This window comes from Ochotona curzoniae, unplaced genomic scaffold, assembly GCF_017591425.1.
Source record: "Ochotona curzoniae isolate NIBS_2020 unplaced genomic scaffold, NIBS_Ocur_1.0 contig_291, whole genome shotgun sequence".
In the NCBI taxonomy this organism is placed as follows: domain Eukaryota; kingdom Metazoa; phylum Chordata; class Mammalia; order Lagomorpha; family Ochotonidae; genus Ochotona; species Ochotona curzoniae.
This window is the reverse complement of record NW_024465649.1, coordinates 13418308-13436462: the sequence shown is the minus strand read 5'-3', so window position 1 is coordinate 13436462 and position 18155 is coordinate 13418308. Positions and strand designations below refer to the sequence as shown.

The 18155-nt window shown below is 41.5% G+C and overlaps 1 protein-coding gene, 1 non-coding gene and 1 pseudogene across 3 annotated transcripts in view; 2 read left to right on the top strand and 1 right to left on the bottom strand.

Annotated features, from left to right (window-relative positions):
- Positions 1-18155, top strand: part of SCP2 (sterol carrier protein 2) — a 77710-nt gene that overhangs the window by 21442 nt on the left and 38113 nt on the right. For both annotated transcript variants that reach the window (XM_040978534.1, XM_040978533.1), the window contains exons 8-11: positions 3323-3409; positions 4851-5001; positions 7755-7902; positions 10225-10332. In XM_040978534.1, the coding sequence (XP_040834468.1) occupies positions 3323-3409; positions 4851-5001; positions 7755-7902; positions 10225-10332 (494 nt within the window). The remainder of the gene's footprint in view (positions 1-3322; positions 3410-4850; positions 5002-7754; positions 7903-10224; positions 10333-18155) is intronic.
- On the bottom strand, positions 8204-8878 carry LOC121155298 (annotated as a pseudogene).
- Positions 14107-14213, top strand: LOC121155390. The gene has a single exon (XR_005883651.1). It is a non-coding gene; the product is annotated as a U6 spliceosomal RNA (small nuclear RNA).

Sequence of the window (18155 nt, the reverse complement as noted above, 5' to 3'; positions counted from 1 at the left end):
ATAGGCATGGGCTTTGTCTACCTCTGCCCTACCATAGCAGCTCCGTATTGTGCTAAGTTTAGTTTGTAGTAACAGTTAACATTTTAAATAATTCTTCATAACTTACCTCATTTTGTTGTGATCAATTAAAACTTGCATGTTAGTAACTGGGATATATCTTAATTACTTTAGTGTCATTAACTATTACTCTGATAGAACAACATGGTTATTTATATTCTGAAAAATAATTTTGGATAGGCATTTGGTATAATGGTTTAAATGTTGCTTGTAGAGAGCAGCATGATAGTGGCTAAAGTCCTTGTCTTGTATGTGCTAGGATCCCATATGGGTTATGATTCGTGTCCCAGCCTCTCCGCTTCCCATCTAGCTCCTTGCTTGTGGCCTGGGATAGCAATAGAGGATGGCACAAAACTTTGGAACCCTGTACCCCTGAGGGAAACCTAGAGGAAGTTCCTGGCTCCTGGCTTTGGATCACCTCAGCTCTGGCTGTTGTGGCTGGTTGGGGAGTGAACCAGCAGATGGAAAATCTTTCTCTCTGTATATCTGCCATCCCAATAAAAATAAATAAATCTTTAAAAAATATATTCATAGCAATGGATGGCTCCCACACTTGGGTCCCTGCCACTATGTGGGAATTCCTGGCTTTGAGCTTTGGGCTGACTTCACCCTGGCTGTTGTGGGTATTTGAAAAGTGAATTAGTGAGTGGAAGCTTTATCTTTCTCTATTTTCCAAAGAAAAATCCAAACCTATTCATGCTTTTTAATCTACCTTTCTTTCTGTGGGCCTCAGTTTTTTTTTTAAATAAAAAATCTGAAGAAAACCACATTAAACACATTATAGATGCATAATCTTTGAATCCCCAGTGCTTAAAGTAATGCCCAACTCTAGAATGTGTTTAATGCTTGCTGCATAAAATGCATCTATTATGCTTGCTTCAGCAGCACACATACCAAAAGTTGGAACAATAAAATCCATCCATTGAGAGCTGAGTTCATGCCATGTAACTGGAACCAGGCAATGAAGTAATAGCGTCTAGTTTTATCAAATTCCAAGTATGTGTCTCTGTGTTAGGCTTTTTATGTATATTTTCACTTAATATACATTTTTTAGGGAACCTTTAAGATAGAGTTTTTTTTCTATTTTTGTTTTCTAAGGATTATGTTTCTTTTTGAAAATGTTTTATTTAGGGCCAACAGAGTGGCATAACACTGTTAAGCTTCTGCCAGTGGTGCTGGCATTCCATATGGTAGCTGCTCCACCTCCAATCCAGTTCCCTGCAAAAGTGACTGGAACAGCAGCAAAACATAGCTCCTGTGCTCGGGCCTCTGCGCACACATGGGAGACCCGGCAGCTCCTGGCTTCAGACTTGCCCAACTCCACCTGCTGTGGCCGTTTGGGGAATGAATCAGTGGATGAAAGATTTCTCTCTTTCTTGTCTCTCCTTATCTGTCTGTAAATCTGTCTTTTAAGTGAAGACAAGTAATTTTTTAAAAACAACAAATAAAAATTGTTTTATTTGAAAAATATGAAGGCAGACAGAGGAAGTTCTTCCATTTGCTGATTCGCTTCCCAAATGCAACAGTTGGGGCTGGGCCAGCTGAACCCAGGAGCGAGGAACTCCATCCGGGTCTTCCACAAAGGGTGACAGGGAAGGAGGTGTCAGAGGCAGAGCTGGGACTTGTTCCCTGGCACTCCCAATATGGGGTGCAGGTGTCCTAAGTGGCTTCTTAATTCCATAGGGAAAGCCCCTGATGGTATCTGGATTTGATGCTGGGTAACATTTCTAATATAACACTTTGCACATATATGGTATTGCACATATTCAAATAGTATATTTCTTTGCCAAGGAATTATACTAATTGTACTAAAGGGAGTACCTGAAGCCCGCACAGAATGTGGCCTAAATGAGGTGTTGTTTGAAAACTGCCAATGGTCATAGTTTACTTTAGAAGAGAAGATGTGGCTATTGATCTGTAGATCTATATTTTACATATTTTGTGCTCTAAGAATATTAATTACTTGTTAATTTACTCACCAGGTAAAGTTTACTTTTATAGACTTGCCGTGATGACTTTTCTGCTTTTCTTCTCAGAGCAGCTTCTGAAGCATTTGACTTTATTGTTAGATAAGCTAAATAAATTTTTCCTTTTACTGATAACAAATGGATATTTTAAAGAGTTATTTATTTTTGGGCCTTGTTCAATAGCCTGGTGACTAAAGTCCTCGCATTGCACATGCTGGGATCCCATATGGATACCAGTTTGTAACCCGGTGGCCTCGTTTCCCATCCAACTCCCTGCCTGAGGCTTGGGAAAGCAGTTGAGGATGGCCCAAAACCTTGGGATCCTGCACCCACATGGGAGACACAGAAGAGGCTCAAGGCTCCTGGCTTTGGATTGGCTCAGCTCCAGCTGTTGCAGCCGCTTGGGGAGTGAATCAATGGATGTAAGATCTTCCTCTCTATCTATCTCTCCTCCTTTCTGTATATCTGACTTTCCAACAAAAATAAAGTGAATCTAAAAAAGATTTACTTATTTTTATGAGAAAAGTAGATTTACACAGAGAAGAGATACAGAGAGAGAATCTTCCATCTGCTATTCATTCCCCAGATGGCTGCAATGGCTAGAGCTGGGTTGATCTGAAGCCAGGAGACCAGAGCTGCTTTCAGGCAGCCCATGTGGGTGCAGGGGCCCAATGACTCTGTGTCATCTTCTGCTTTACCATGTGTATGATCAGGGAGCTGGTTCAGAAGTGGAGCAGCTGGGACTCAAACTGTCTTGTCTATGGGATGTGAGCACTGCAGGTGGAGGCTTAATGTACTACATTGTGGTGCCAGCCTTGGCAATGCGCTGGGTTTTGTTTGTTTGTTTTTAATTATTTGTTTTAAGAGACTGAGAGTGATAACTATCATCCATTTGTTCACTTCCTGAGTGCCTGAAAGGGCCGGGGTGGCCCAGAATCAAAGCCTGGAGCTGGACACAGGTGTCTCTGTGGCTGATAGAAACCGCATTACTTGAGCTGTGACCACTGCCTCCTAGGCTCTGTAGTGAGGAGCTGGAGTCAGGAACTGGTGCCAGAAATTGAACCCAGGTACTTTGATATGGGTTGAATATGTTCTGTTAGGCCAAATATGTATTCTGAGTCAAGATTATTTAACCTAACTCAAGTAACTAAGGCTGAAGTACTTTATAGAAACCGGTCTTTAAGTTGTGTGTGTGTGTGTGTATATTAAAGAATTTTTATGAAGTATTCTCTAACTACACTAGGACATCTTCAACAAAGTGTGATTGCTGCCTCACATTTTATAACTCTCTGTTTTAGGTATTCCCAGTTCCAAAAGGAATATAGTTTAGATGAAGTGATGTCATCTAGACCAATCTTTGATTTTTTGACTGTCTTACAATGCTGGTAAGAAAAACATAGTTTTTCATCTGATACAAGTCACTGCCCCCCTTGTTGGCCTCTCTCCTGTGGTTAAACATTAGACTCTTTCAGAGCTGCTGCTGGGAGTGGTCCCCACTCTAGGTCACTCTGACGTGCTCCTGCTTCCTGCTCCTGCTTGGAGACAGACTGTTGCCACTCTTGGAACGTGGCTTCTTGTACTTCCTTCTCCTCTGACTACTGTTTACTCTTGGTTGTGGTGATTGTGTTTATTCATTGTATCTAACTTGGGAGAACCAAAGGGTCCAAAGCTTTTTGCCCTGAGCTTTATTTTCTCTGCTGCATACATTTAACACAGGGGATTTTACTCTATGATAGTATCTAAGAGTGAAAGTCAGATGGAGAAAAAAAAAATCATAGCTCTGATGATGGTAAAGTTGCATCATACAAACATCTTGGCAGTATCTGTCTTGTAGAAGAGTGAGTTCTGATGTCCCTAGCCCTCGTGAAGACCCGGATGTGCCCTTGAGGTGCTGGCTGGGCTGCAAGTAAACAAGTCTGGCCAGCACTTACTTGTACTCTGAGGATCCAGATGAACTCGCAGAGGTGTTCTTGTGTTGCCATCTTCCTTCACAATTTGATCTAAGAGGAAAAAAAAAAACTATTTTGAGGAGATCACAAAAGCTTTAGACTCATTTGTGGAGTTGCTGGTATCTCCTAGTCTATCCTGACCCTGTTTCAAGACTGACTTATTTGGGAGATAACAAACTAGGGCTCCATAGAATTCTGTTGGAGTCTTAACTGTATAGGAGAGGGACGTCCTTCGATCCTCACTTCTCAGTCTCCATAAGGTGCTTTATGTAACTGGAGGCACTCCAGGACTACTGTGCTGAGAACTATTTAGACAAGGTTCTGAGAGAACAGCAATGGCTGGTGACATTTCGGTTCCTGCTAGAGGTTCAGGATGCTGATGGAAAGCATGTGCAATGAAATCACTGTTTTCCTCACCTTAATTTGAAGGACATATATCAGGACAGACACAGGGAGAGATCTTCCAGCCACTGATTCACTCCCCAAATGTTCACAACAGATAGTGCTAACTAGTTTGAAGCCAGGATTCCAGAACTCTGTCTGGGTCTCCCTTAAGAATAGAAGAGACTCAAGTATTTGAACCATCATCTGCTGCCTCCCAGGGTTCACTTTAGCAGGAAGCTGGATTGGAGGCAGTGGAGCAGGGACTCAAACCAGAAATTCTGATACGGTTTGTCGGCATCCTGAGTGGTACGTTAACCGATGTGCCACACATCTGCCCTGCATCTGAAATTTTCAGTTGTGTATATCAGAGGGAAGGCCGCCTGTTGGTGGTAGGCATACGGGGCCTTTCTTGTCATATAGAAACAGCCCCTAGTCTGAAATCCTAGGACTGAAGTCATGCCATGTGGAAATCGTTATTTTTTCTTCTTGTTAGTCCTACTTCAGATGGCGCTGCAGCAGCAGTTTTGGCGAGTGAAGAATTTGTGAAGAAGTATGGCATGCAGTCCAAAGCTGTGGAAATTTTGGCGCAAGAGATGGTGACTGATTTTCCAAGCTCATTTGAAGAAAATAGCATGATTAAAATGGTGTGTCTGAGATTTTTATTATTATTATTTTTAAAACTTACTTGAGAGCAGAGAGATAGACATGCACACATGCATACATGTACAGGGAGACAGGGAAAAAGAGAAGGAGAGGGAGAAGAGGGGGAGGAGGGTGGAAGAGGGGGAGTGAGAGAGAGAGGGAGAACAAAAGAGCTCCCATCCACTGCTTCGCTCCCCAAAGCCTACAGTGCCAATGACTGGGCTAGGACCTAAACTGGAAACATACTCCCTGTCTCCCACATGGGTGGTAGAAACACACCTGAGCCATCACTGGTACCTCCTGGCAGAGCAGGGACTTAAATCCCCGCTCCACTAGGAGACATGGTAGCTTTTTTTTGGTTTTAAGATTTATTTATTTTTTATTACAAAGTCAGATATACAGAGAGGAGGAGAGACAAAGAGGAAGATCTTCCATCTGATGATTCACTCCCCAAGTGACCCACAACGGCCAGTGCTGTGCCGATCCGAAGCCAGAAGCCAGGAACCTCTTCCAGGTCTCCCATACCTCTTCCGGGTGCAGGGTCCCAAGGCTTAGGGCCATCCTCGACTGCTTTCCCAGAGCATAGGCAGGGAGCTGGATGGGAAGTGGAACTGCCGGGACCAGAACTGGCGCCCATATGGGATGCTGGCACGTTCAAGGCGAGGACTTTAGCTGCTAGGCCATACTGCCGGGCCCTGCTTTTTTCTTAAATGTATTTTTATTTGAAAGCAGGTTGTACAGAAAGAGAAGGAGAGCTATAGAGAGGAGTCTTCAATTTGATGGTTCACTCCCCAAATGGTCACAGCAGCTGAAACTGAGTCAATCTGAAGCTGGGATCCAGGAGCTTCGTCCAGGTCTCCCAAGTGGGTGCAGGGGCCCAAGACTTGAGCTATCCTCCTCTGCCTTCCTAGGCATAATCAGGAAGCTGGATTGGAAGTAGAACAGCTGGGACTTGGACCATTACTAGTTACCTTATAGGATGCTGGCACCATACGCTGAGGCTTAGCTTGCTAAACCACCACACCAGCCCCAGGACATGGGGATCTGTTCCTGGGATTTTGTTTTATTAATCAAATTGAAGGATTGCTGTTCAGTGTCAACACTGACATAGTGTGGACAGCTGTTGGAACTTGATTACTTATCAATAATTGGTTTAGAATTTTAATGATAATTTTAATCCTTAAGAATTTGCTAATGGAAAAACTGATGGGAAGAGGTGTGTCTTATGATGGAGCCAGGAATAGAATAACTTTCAGCTAACTAGACTTGCTATTTAAAAGAATGTTTTTAAGATTTATTTATTTGAAAAGATTGCAGGGAGAGAGAGAGAGAAAAGGAAATAGAGAAAGAGATCTTTCATGCTCTGAATCACTTCCTATATTTATATATTTAGGCTGAAGCCGCGATGTAGGAACTTTATTTGTCTCTCCTACAGGGATGGCAATGATCTGGCTACTTGAGCCACCTTTTGCTTTCCTAGGCCATTCAGAAGGAGCTGGATTGGAAGCAGAGCAGCTGGAACACAAATGAGTGCCCGTTTGGGATGCCAGCATTACAGACAGTGGCTTTATCTGCTCTGCCATGATAGTGGCCCTCAGGTTTTGGGGTTGGCTTTGTACAGGACTTTGGTTTTACAGAGGTAAGGGACAAACAAGCATGTTTTCAGAGCACTTTCTTGACCCTAAGCCTTCAAAAATCCTGATTGAAGATCAAATGCAGATTGGTGAAAGTAGGCGTGTGCATTGTGGTGTGGTGGGTTAAGTGCCACTGGGGACACCTGCAACTCAGGTTGGCGTGCCAGTTCAAGTACTGACTTTCCATTTCCAACCCAGCTTCCTGCTCGTGTGTTCCAGGAGGCAGGAGATGATGATCCAAGCTTGAAATCCATGTCACACGTGTTATAGACCTAAATACAGTTCCTGGCTTCTGGTTTTGGCTTTGCCCAGCCCTGGCTATTGGCTGGCATTTGGTGAGAGTGTACCATTAGTTGAAAAAGAAAACATTTGTTTCTCTGCCTTGCCAGCAAACAAAAATAATAAGCATCTTTTCTTAAATGAAGAAAGTAAAAAGGATGAGAATTCAAACCTAGAATTAATTGAATATTTGAAGAGGTGTGAACACAATTGCAGAACACAAATGTGTGGCAAATGACAGTTTATAAGTCACAAGAATGCAACCAATTTTAAAGCATCTGATTTGTCCAAGATCACAAAGTGAGCTTGTAGGACAGGGGTAGCTTACTCTCGGGATGTTCTGGTCATAGTAGGTTTTTGTTGGTGTCAGTTTTATTTGAAGAAAAGTTGAGTTTAATGTTAATTGAGACCAAAGAGGTATAAAGAGCATGGACTTTAGAAAGATGGTCTGAGTCCTGTATGATCTTCCACAAGAAGGTTATGTATAGTAATTGTATAGTAATTCCTCAGTACTTTCCAGTGTAGCAGAGTCAAGATGACCTGCTGATAAATCTCTTCAGCCTACTTACCACAGCCTGTGCATTGTGGCTTGGGAGAGGGAGTTTTCAAATGATTGGAGGATTTGTAGGGCCTTTTTAATCTTATTTAAAATAATGTTTTTTACAGTACAAGCTTTAGTATATATATTCTTTCTTCTGAATATTATTTTATTTGAAAGTTCTGTGTAATAACAGCATCAAGTCTTTTTAGTGTCTGTGGTCAGTTCTCAGAATTAAGATTATGCATGTATTAATCTTTATTATTAGGGCCATAAATTTATTCACATATGGCTTTGATTTTAGGTTGGCTTTGACATGAGTAAAGAAGCTGCCAGAAGATGTTATGAGAAATCTGGCCTCAGACCAAATGATATCGATGTAATAGAGCTTCATGATTGCTTTTCTGCCAATGAACTCCTTACCTACGAAGCACTGGGTCTCTGTCCGGAAGGTAATGCTTTTGAAGAGGGCAGATTAACTGTGTTCCCTTCCCTGAGAGAGCTTCCCTTTAACCACTGAACAGAAGAATTCCCTGCCTGCCCTTCCCTCCTTAATGGCACTGCTACACTATGAAAGGTGATCCTGAGCTGTGTCAGGTTGTGAAGAAATGCAAATAGAAATGCTAGTGGACCTGAAATGTAAACATTTACTTATTTGGAAGCAATTATATATATATATTATATATATAATTAAAATCATGGAAGGATAGAGGAAGAGGCAGAAAGAAGCAGATTTGCAATCCACTGTTTTATTCATTCAATAATGCACCCATCATTTTCAGGATTGTTGGTTACCTGGGCATATTTCTCCCATATAACCTTGCTTCCTTGTGTCACAAGGCCCAGCTCACTCACATTCACCCCAATGACAGTGCCTTTGATAATTACACCCAAAGTTGTATATAATAGGGATGGTGGATTCTTTACACGAAGCATTGGCAGACTCAGGGTGGCTTTCAGTTCTGGATGTGTTACGTGGGCTTTCTTGAAACGTAAGCCTACTGGTCTCATGAAGCTTTCATGTTTGGGTGGTTTTCTTGTAAAGCCATCTCCAACAAAGCAGACTTTGGTAATCATCCTCTCCCATGCCTTCTTTTTTGTTTTGCCTGTTCAAAATCACTTTTAATACTTCTGTTTCTCCCTGGGCATGACCTTTTAGGCAGAGGGACTTTTCATTTTTTGGTTTTGTTTAAGAATGTTGGAAAGGACTTTAGCTGGGACTGTCCTGTTTGCTGTTTCTCTTTTCTCTGTATTGTCTCAGCATGGCGCTGCTTGTGGTAGAGCTTAGCCTTCGGATAATCATCTCTTTTGGCATCTTGGAACGTTCATTATCCTCCTGACTGCTTTTTCTCTTTTTTTTTCTCATGGTAATCCCAAACGATGCCCATAGTGTTTACAGTATAATTCAATGTGTTCGTTTTGTGGCATGGTGACTGCCTTAAAACTTCCCAGTGCTGCCTCCCTCTGGTCTCAGAAACGCACATGATGGCCATGAATGCTATGAAAGTTAAAAAAAAATCGATGTTTCATTTCCTTTTTTTGAAAAGATTTATTTATTTATATAGGAAAGTCAAGTTTACGGAGAGAAGGCAAGATAGCTCTTCCATCCACTGGTTCACTCCCCAAGCTGGAGCTGAGCCAATCTTAAGCCAGGAACTTCCTCTGGGTCTCCCACATGGGTGCAGGTTCTCAAGGCTTTGGGTCTCCCTCCACTGCTTTCCCAGGCCACTCACAGGGAGTTGGAAGGGAAGTGGAACAGCCAGGACAGGAACCAGAGCCCACGTGGGATCCCAGTACATACAAGGTGAGGACTTTAGCACTAGGCTACTGCGCTAGGACCCGGTGTTTCACTTCTGATTCAGCTCCTGCTAACACCCCGGGAAAGTGTGGCGGCTGACTCAAGTGCTTGGGGACCTGCACTTGGATGGGAGATGTGGGCAGTATTCCAGGTTTCTGGCTTTTGCTTAGTCTAGCCCTTGCTGTTGCAGCCATTTGGGCAGTGAACCAGTAGATGGAAGATATCTCAGATCTCTCTCTCTCTTTTTTTAAAAAACTATCTTTTATTTCTGCAGCATATTTTTATAGGTATAGAAGTAGAGCAGCAGGGACATGAACCTGTGCCCATATAGGATGTTGGCATCACAGTGGCGACTTCTTGCACTACAATGCTGGCCTCCTGTTTCAGTTCTTCTGGCTCTCTGAATCTTTTATATTTGGAGCAGTTTGGGAAGCCAGAAGGCTCTTAAGAACTAATGGAACATATGTTTCATACAGGAAATGTTCTGAAAAAATTCATCTTTATTACTTAATATTTACTCCTTAGATTTAGAGGTGCTTATATCAAATTATTGGTAGCTTGAGCTGTTAAGAAATATTTGCTCCAAGGCAGGCTTTTGGCCCAGCAGTTAAGATATACATTAGAGTATTTGATGCCCGGCTCTGGCATCGTGGCTCCAGTTTCCTGCTAATCTGGGCTCTGGGAGGCAGAGTCATGGTTCAGCTGATTGGGGTCCTGATTCCTATATGAGAGACATGGATTTATTTCCAGCCCCCAGTTTTAGTCCAGGCACAGCCCAACCACCCTTGTCATTACAGATATTTTGACTGTCAAATAACAAATAGGAGCACTTTCTGTCTTTCACCTCTCAAATAAATTGCTAAATAATAATAAAAAATAAATGCCTGTCCCAGAAGAAGCACTTGGTTCTATGGAAATGTTTTTAAAGTCACATCGTTTGCTCTAATTTTTTTTTTCATTTTGTTTTGTTTTGCAGGACAAGGTGGAGCACTGGTTGATAGAGGAGATAATACCTATGGAGGAAAGTGGGTCATAAACCCAAGTGGTGGACTGATTTCAAAGGGACACCCCCTGGGAGCTACAGGTAATACTCTTCACAGATTTCATAATTCTTAAAATGCATTTGCCATAGTATGAGCTAGTCATTAATTCGAATGAAAGATTGTGTCCTTGATCTGGAGCAGCCTCCGTAACTGGCTGGTGGAGTTGCTCCAAGCTAAGTTGCTCACCCGTCTCGCAGAAAGCCAGCAGTGACAGAAGACTGGTGGAAGAAAAGAGGTGCTGCTGGACAACTCACCCTTGGTTCCTGGGCTTCACAAGGAGTTAAGGGCAAAAGGTTCTTACGGGCTGAAGTTGCGGCTTGCAGAGGCACATGTTCAGCTCATGTCCAAGTTCCTGGTTGGTCTGTAGTGCTCGTGGCTTTCCTAAAAGTCAGCATACTGTGTTCTTTATTTTAGAAAAGTGAGCTTCAGTCAGTCTGGGGAATGCATGCAGGTATAGTCACTTCTCGTCCTGGGCCTGGAATTTCTCTGAAATGAAACCCTTTGAGACAAGATCTATCAACAAGATGTTAATTATTGGAGAGGCAGATGACCTCATGGGTCCTATAATAACTGTACCACTCCCTCAATTCAGTAAGGTAATTTAATTTTTAAAAATTTATTTATTGGGCCTGGCACAATACCATAGTGGTTAAAGTCCTCGCCTTGTATGCACCGGGATCCCATGTGGGATCCCATCTTGGCAGTCTGCTTCCCATCCAGCTCCCTGCTTGTGGCCTGGGAAAGCAGTTGAGGACGGCCCAAAGCCTTGAGACCCTGCACCCTTGTGGGAGGCTGGAGGAAGCTCCTGGCTCCTGGCTTTGGATTGGCTCAGCTCTGGCCATTATAGCTGCTTGGAGAGTGAGCCATCAGATGGAAGATCTTCTTCTCCTCTCTCCTCCTCTCTGTGTATCTGACTTTACAATAAGAATAAATAAATCTTTAAAAAATATATATTTATTTGAGAGTGAGACAAAGGGAGAGAGCAAGTGAGCACACAAATGTTCGTTGGTTCACTCCTCAAATGGCTGCAGTCGCTGGGATTAGACAGGCTAAAGTCCAGAGCAAGAACTCCGACCTGGTTTTGCACATAGATGGCAAGGGCCCAGGTACTTGGATTGTCTGCTGCTTTCCTAGGTGTGTTAGTTGCAGGCTGGATCCTGTATGAAGCAGCTAGGACTTGAATGGGTGTTCATGTATGGGATGCTGGCATCACTTCAAGCAATGGCTTAGCTTTGTTGTACCACAACACTGACCCCAGTAAGTTAATTTTAGTGAGAGAGGCTAGGTGCACGGGAGGCTGGAGGGTGGGACCTGGTGGTATTCAGCATCTGCATTTAAAGTTATAGGGGCTTGGTTCAGTCTTGACCAATTTGATAGCTAGCTTTAAATGATTGTTCGGCTGTGGTACATCTGCTTTTCATTTAGTTATAGTGCCCTGAAACTCTAATTTTAATTATATATATTTTTAAATGTTTGATAATCCTCAGATAGTTATATAACTTAACTAATAGGGTATCTCCGTAAAGAGATCTTACTGGACCTTCTAGAAAAGAGTAATTTTAATTTTTAAAATGTTATTTTAAAATTTTACTGGAAAGAGATATTTTATTTATTTAAGTATTTTATTTTTATTTACAGAGAGAAGAGAGACAGCGAGAAAGGTCTTCCGTTCACTGGTTCTCTTCCTAAGTGGCCACAATAGCCAAAGCTGAGCATATCAGGATCTGGGAGCCTCTTCTGGGTCTCCCATGTAGGTGCAGGGTCCCAAGGCTTTGGGCCATCCTCTACTACTTTCCCAGGCCAAAAGCAGGGAGCTGAATGGGGAGTGGAATAGCCAGGACACAAACTGTGCACATATGGGATTTCGGAGCATTCAAGGCGAGGATATAGTGACTGACGCTATATTCTGAAAAGAATCATTTTTAATGAGTACATTGTATATGTTGGTGTTGCAAGGGAGTTATTTTCTCTTGAGATAATGAGATTAGAAGTTATGAAATAAGAGTTTTGGGGCTGGCACAATGTTTAAACTAGATAAACCTTCACCTGAGAACACCAGCATGCCTATGGGAACCAGTTTGTGTCCCCTTCTAGATTTTCCATCCATTGCCCTGCTACTGACATGGAAAAGCAATCAAGGATGGTCCAAGTCCTTGGGTTGTTGCACTCACATGGGAGACCCAGAGGAGGCCTCTGGTTCCTGGCTTCAGATTGGCTCAGCTCTGGCCATTGTGGCCATTTGGGAAGTGAACCAGCGATGGATTTTTCTCTCTGTATCTCCTTCTGTCTGTAAAATCTGCCTTTCTGGCAGAAATAAATAGATCTTTAAAAAAATAAGAGTGTTATTTTCACTTTGTTTTTGACTGAGCATGTGACTATTTTATCAGAAAATCAACCAACCCTTTTGACTCTTAATTAAATTAATTATAAATTGATAAATTTGTCTAATGCCATATCTAAAATAACTTAGTGCTAAAATAGTGTGATCTGTTTCTGAACATAGGTGTGTTTTGTGCTTTTCCCATATTATTCGTTAATTTAGCAGATTTTTATAAGTTTTTACAAATTCCAGAATAGAGAAATTAGAATTAATAGTATATTCATTATAGTAGTTAACTTTGATTTACTGCTTATCATTCAGATTTAGTAAGCTCAAACTCTGGTAAGTAAGAGGGAGAGGGAAAAAGAATGGGGACCTGAAGGCGGATGGATAGAGTGCACACACAGGCAGTGTGCTGTGGGCAGCTTGGCTGCTGGCTGGGCGTCGTCCAGCCTCCTGTCTCCATGTGTGGAAGAATTCAAAGAGCAGTGCAGGAAAGCTGGATTTGTCAAAAGGAATGGTGCATACTCAGGGATGAATGTGGATAGCCTTCCTTGTACAGCAAAGGCCTGCTGCCTCCACCAGAGTCGGGGTTGTCCAGTATGTGATGTCCTTGAGTGTTTGAATGGGTGGGGTCTGGGTGGGGTCTGGGTGGAGCCTGGGTGGAGCTTGAGTCCTACCAGGTTGCCTGTCACTTTTGTGGGAATCTTGGAAGTGATATGGCATGTTGTGCACGTGGGTTGTGAAGCTCAGGTACATGAAGAGATTGGTGTGCTGAGTGCAGGGTGATGTTGGATCGCCGTGGCTGGGCTGGGGTTTGGGTGTTAACGGGACTGGACACAGGTGCTGTTCGTCTCCACTCTTGCCCACATCAGTTGCTATTTATTTTCTTTTTATTTCTTCTTTGTCTATTTTCCTTCTTTTTATTAAAATCAATCGGGCATCTTTTAGTATTAAGGAAGCCCCATCTGTTTGGTAGCTAGGTGGCAATATGTGACAAAAAAAAACATCAATTTTACAGAATTAATTTATAAAACGCACTAAATAAACAGCAGTGGCAACAATATCAAAGGAGAGAATTTTATTTTTTATAGTCACATTATATGATTTAATTCTTAGAGATCCATTTATTTATTTGAAGTCAGAGTTACACAGAGAGGAAGAGGCAGAGACACCTTCCTTCTGCTGGTTCCATCCCCAACTGGGTGGAGTTTCCTGCCCTCAGCCTGGCGGGCGTTGGCTGGAGTGGGCATTTGGAGGGTGAACTGGGGCTCTCTCTTCCTTTCTCCCTGCTTTTCTCCCTCCCTCCTCCTCCTTTCCCTTCCCCCTTCTTTCTCCTACCCCCTTCTTCCCACTCCCCTTTTCTTCTTCCTCCCTTCCTCCTTCTGTTGCTGTTTCAAATAAATAGAAGTAAACATTTAAAAAAATAAGCAAAGAATAATTAGAGGAGTGGTTAGTTAAACCAGGGGAAAAGAGTGTTTTAAACCTAAAAAGTGTGCTCACTTTGGCAGTACATATACTAAAATTGGAACGATACAGAGAAGGTTAGCATGGCCCCAGTGCAAGGATAACACGCAAACTCGTGAAACGTTCCATATATATATATATATATATGTATAAAAAGTCCTCTCAGAGTAGTAGGCAAAATGTTCTTTGGATTTGGCATTATAAAGTCATTGGGGTCCAAAAAAACTTGGACGTGGGAAAGTGGTAATGATAGTGTGGGTGTGTATTTGAAACAGGGACTGTGTAGGGAAAGGGGTATGTAGGAAGTACATGGGAATTGTAGACATGTATTCTGTTAAGAGTTCTTGGGTTTCAATCCAGTGTCTTCAACACTTCTCAGCACCTTGGCTCAGCCAGCTCATCCTAAGATGAAGATAGAATGTTAACAACGTGTTAAGGCTGACCTGTGGGCTAATTGAGGAAATAGGCCTGTGTGAAGCACACAGCAGAATCTGCTCCACAGCAGTGCAGGAATTCCTATCATTCTCTTTCCTCCCACCATTTGTGCAAAATCTAGCCATAGTAGATATATTTCTTTCTTTTTATTTTTTGTGAGATTTTTTTGGGAGGTAGAGAACAAGAGTAAAAGGCCTTGTTTATATCGCAGTATGAGAAATAATTTATAACCATATTGGGACAGGAATATTCCTGAACTGGTTAAAAAAAATAATTTTCCTGTTAGTCAGGAAAGGCTTGAAATATCCTAATTCTATGTAATATTATGCAAAAATTGTATTTAAGTACTTTGCTTAGTAAACTTTCCTTTCTCTTTCAAAAGAATAGGTCATACTTCATTGTTGGTTTTGTTGTTAGTGGGCCACAGAGAAGTCAGAATGGTAATGAATATTTCTGTGGTGTAATCCCTCAGGTTGAGTGGATGTGAGGCTCAGGTCAAGCTTCTCCAGACAACCAGCCACTCGCTTAGGAACTCCCTGGTGGCATCCTGAGATGGTTATGACATTGTTTAATTGTTTTTACTGACAAACTCTGTCTCCTCTGAAAGAACGTTATTTTTGTTACAGTTGGCTTGTCTGACATGTTTTTGTTCTGCTAACCACTGAAGTATTCAAACATTATAATAGCAAGATGATTTTTCATACTGATATTCTTTCTTCAAATTGAGATATAATTTTCATACAGTAAACTGCGCAGTTCCCTCAGAAGCAGATGTTTATGGCAGCAGCATTTGTAATAGTGAAAGCAACCCAGCTGTTTTTCCTCAGCAGGCGAGTGGATCAATACACAGTGGTCCTTCCGTGCTGTGACATCTTTGGCCATGAAGGAGATGTCGTCCTGGCACATGCAGTGGAATGGATGAGCCTGCAGTGTGAAAGAAGGCAGCCACAGCAGGCCACCCAGGATTGCATGAGTCCATGTTTTGTGAAATTATCCAGCATAGGGAAATTCATAAAGACAGAAAGATTAATAGTTGCTTAGGATTGGGGACAAAGGCTTACAGCAAAGAAGGAGTTTCTTTTTAAGGATGAATACAGTGACTAGAACCTTAAATTGTACTATTTAAAATAAATCATTGTTCTTTACAGTTGTGTATATCCTTGTAACTGTCAGCCCAAACAGCATAGAGAACATTTCTGTTATCCCAGAAAATTCCATCCTGTTTCCAGTTGGTTCATGGTAGGTTTCCCCAAACATTTCTCCCCCTCTCTCCACCACCAGCTGGCTAAGACTTACACTATGGATTAGTTTCCCTGATCTCAGAAGTTCCTATAAATGAAACCAGCCAGTGAGTATGTGTCCTCTTTTATGTCCAGCTTTTTGCACTCAGCAGGTGTTAGTCATCTCAGACGTTTTAAAATCAGTAGTTCATTCTTTTTATTACCAAGTGGTAGACCACTGTTGAAACATGCCAGTTTATTCATCTGTTCTCCTACTGATAGACAATTAAATAATCACTTTATTTAAGGGACTAGTAGGAATAAGGCTACTCTGAATGTTTTTGTGCAAGTACAGCTGTGGACATACATTTTTGTTTCTTTTGAGTTAATAATTCAGAATGGGATTGCTGGGCCATAGGATACGGACACGTTTCACTTTTTATGGAACTTGCTAGTAGTTCTATCTAGGGTTGTCCTGCACATTTTAAGTACTTTAGCTGGATGACAGCTTTTAACATTTAACAGGGTTTCTATTTCTTTGCACCCTTAGTTTCACCTCTCAGAGTCAATACTGGTTAATATTTCTTCTGTATTTTTCCAAAAATGTCATGCCTCTACAAATATACATTTGTCTAAGTATGTGTACTAAAAATCTTTCATGTATGTGAATATGTGTATTATATGCTAGACTGCTTTTTTCACTTGTATTTTAAAATTTTGTATTATCAGTTATATATATTCTTTATGATTCTCAATTCCTACATAGCGTTTTCACTGTGAAAAATTTGCCTAGCCAGTTACTTACAAACAAGTTAACTTTGTTATTACAAATTGTGCTGCTATAAGCACTTTTATATCTTTTCATATTTTTTCCAGTCATACCCATGGGATAAATTCTAAAGGGTAGCATGTGATCAGAAATTGGTAGAGATTGTGACATTTTCTTCAAAAAGTATTGGATCAGTGCGTATTCCTAATAATGGGGTGTGAGAATACTTTTTTCCCCAAAGTTATTAATGTTGGACTTTTAAAAATCAAATGTTAACAATTTTGCCAAAATTGACAAATCATTCATTTCTCTCTCTTGGGTAATAAAGAGCTAACCTGGAACAGCCCAGGTAGAATTTATTATTTTCCTAAACCCTTTTACTGGGAGGCACACATCTGTAATTTCATTTGATCGCTCTTGCCAGTATTTGCGTCTACACTGTTGATGAATTTTTCCTTTTGTCATTTGTCTTTGAGGATTCATTTAGTGATTGTGTTGCATTTTGAGGAAAAGCTGTATAAATCTTGATGACATCAGTGGTAGACTAAATAGAGATGAGGAATTACTGGAGAATAAATGTCTACTTGCCACATATTGAGGATTTGGATGTATTTCAAGCAAAACTGACACATGAACACTAGCTGTAGTGCCGCCCAAAAAACAAATCAGACTCCTGGAAAATGTATCAAAATGACAGCCTTGAGGAGTTTAAATATTTTTTCCTGGTTACTTGGATAACAAAGTGCAAAAAGATTTTAAGAAAATTAGAAAACAGTCAAGTAAGTGCTTCCAAAACACGCGAAGGCCAAGTGTGATGTTTCTCTCCTGTGGCAGTGTTGCTCTAGTTTTAACACAGGGTTGCATTGGTTGGAACTCAGAGAATTGGCTTTAAACTAAAGCTCCATGTTACTGACTTCTATTTTAATGTGAAAATCTCAATGAAAATGAATGTATGGTTGATATAACAGTACCTATAATAGGAGAAAAAGGCAGGTTTAAGTATTTGAACTGAGTGTTGGTTTATTTTCATCGTTCCTTCGCTTCCTCCCTCTCTCCCTTCCTCTATTCCTTCCTCCCTCCCTGCCTTTATTCTTTTCTTCTTTTCTTCTCCCTTCCTCCTTTCTTGCCTCCCTTCTTTCCTCTCTCTGTCTCTGTCCTCATTTATTTTGTTTTGTTTTCTTTGCTGCCACCGGAGCCTTGTTTGAGCCAGGAGAAAGCTGCATTTTTCTCATTTGTTGACACCACTGTACAGTGCCACACAGGGCAGGGCCCTGTTAGATGAACTGCAAAGTCTCCCACGGCAGTGATGAAGTGCTTCCTCTGGCTGGGCTCCTAGGTGGACGCTGGTGTGTGGCCAAGGGGGTGCATTCACGTTGTGGCAGGCTCACATTCACATACTGGGCTTCCTGGTGGACATAGTGGGCACAGGGCTCCTTCATCAAGTCCCAAAGGTACATCTTTTGTTCATTTTCAAATTATAAACACAAATTTAAGATGTTTCAACTAGAATGATCATTGGAAGTTGGAGCCTTGTTTATTTCACAGTGATGACATCTGTTAGATCAGCATTCAAATAGTCTCTCATGTTTTATTTTCCTGTCTAAAGTGCCTTTACATATATTGCCCAGTACTTCGAATGAATGAGTAAAACTT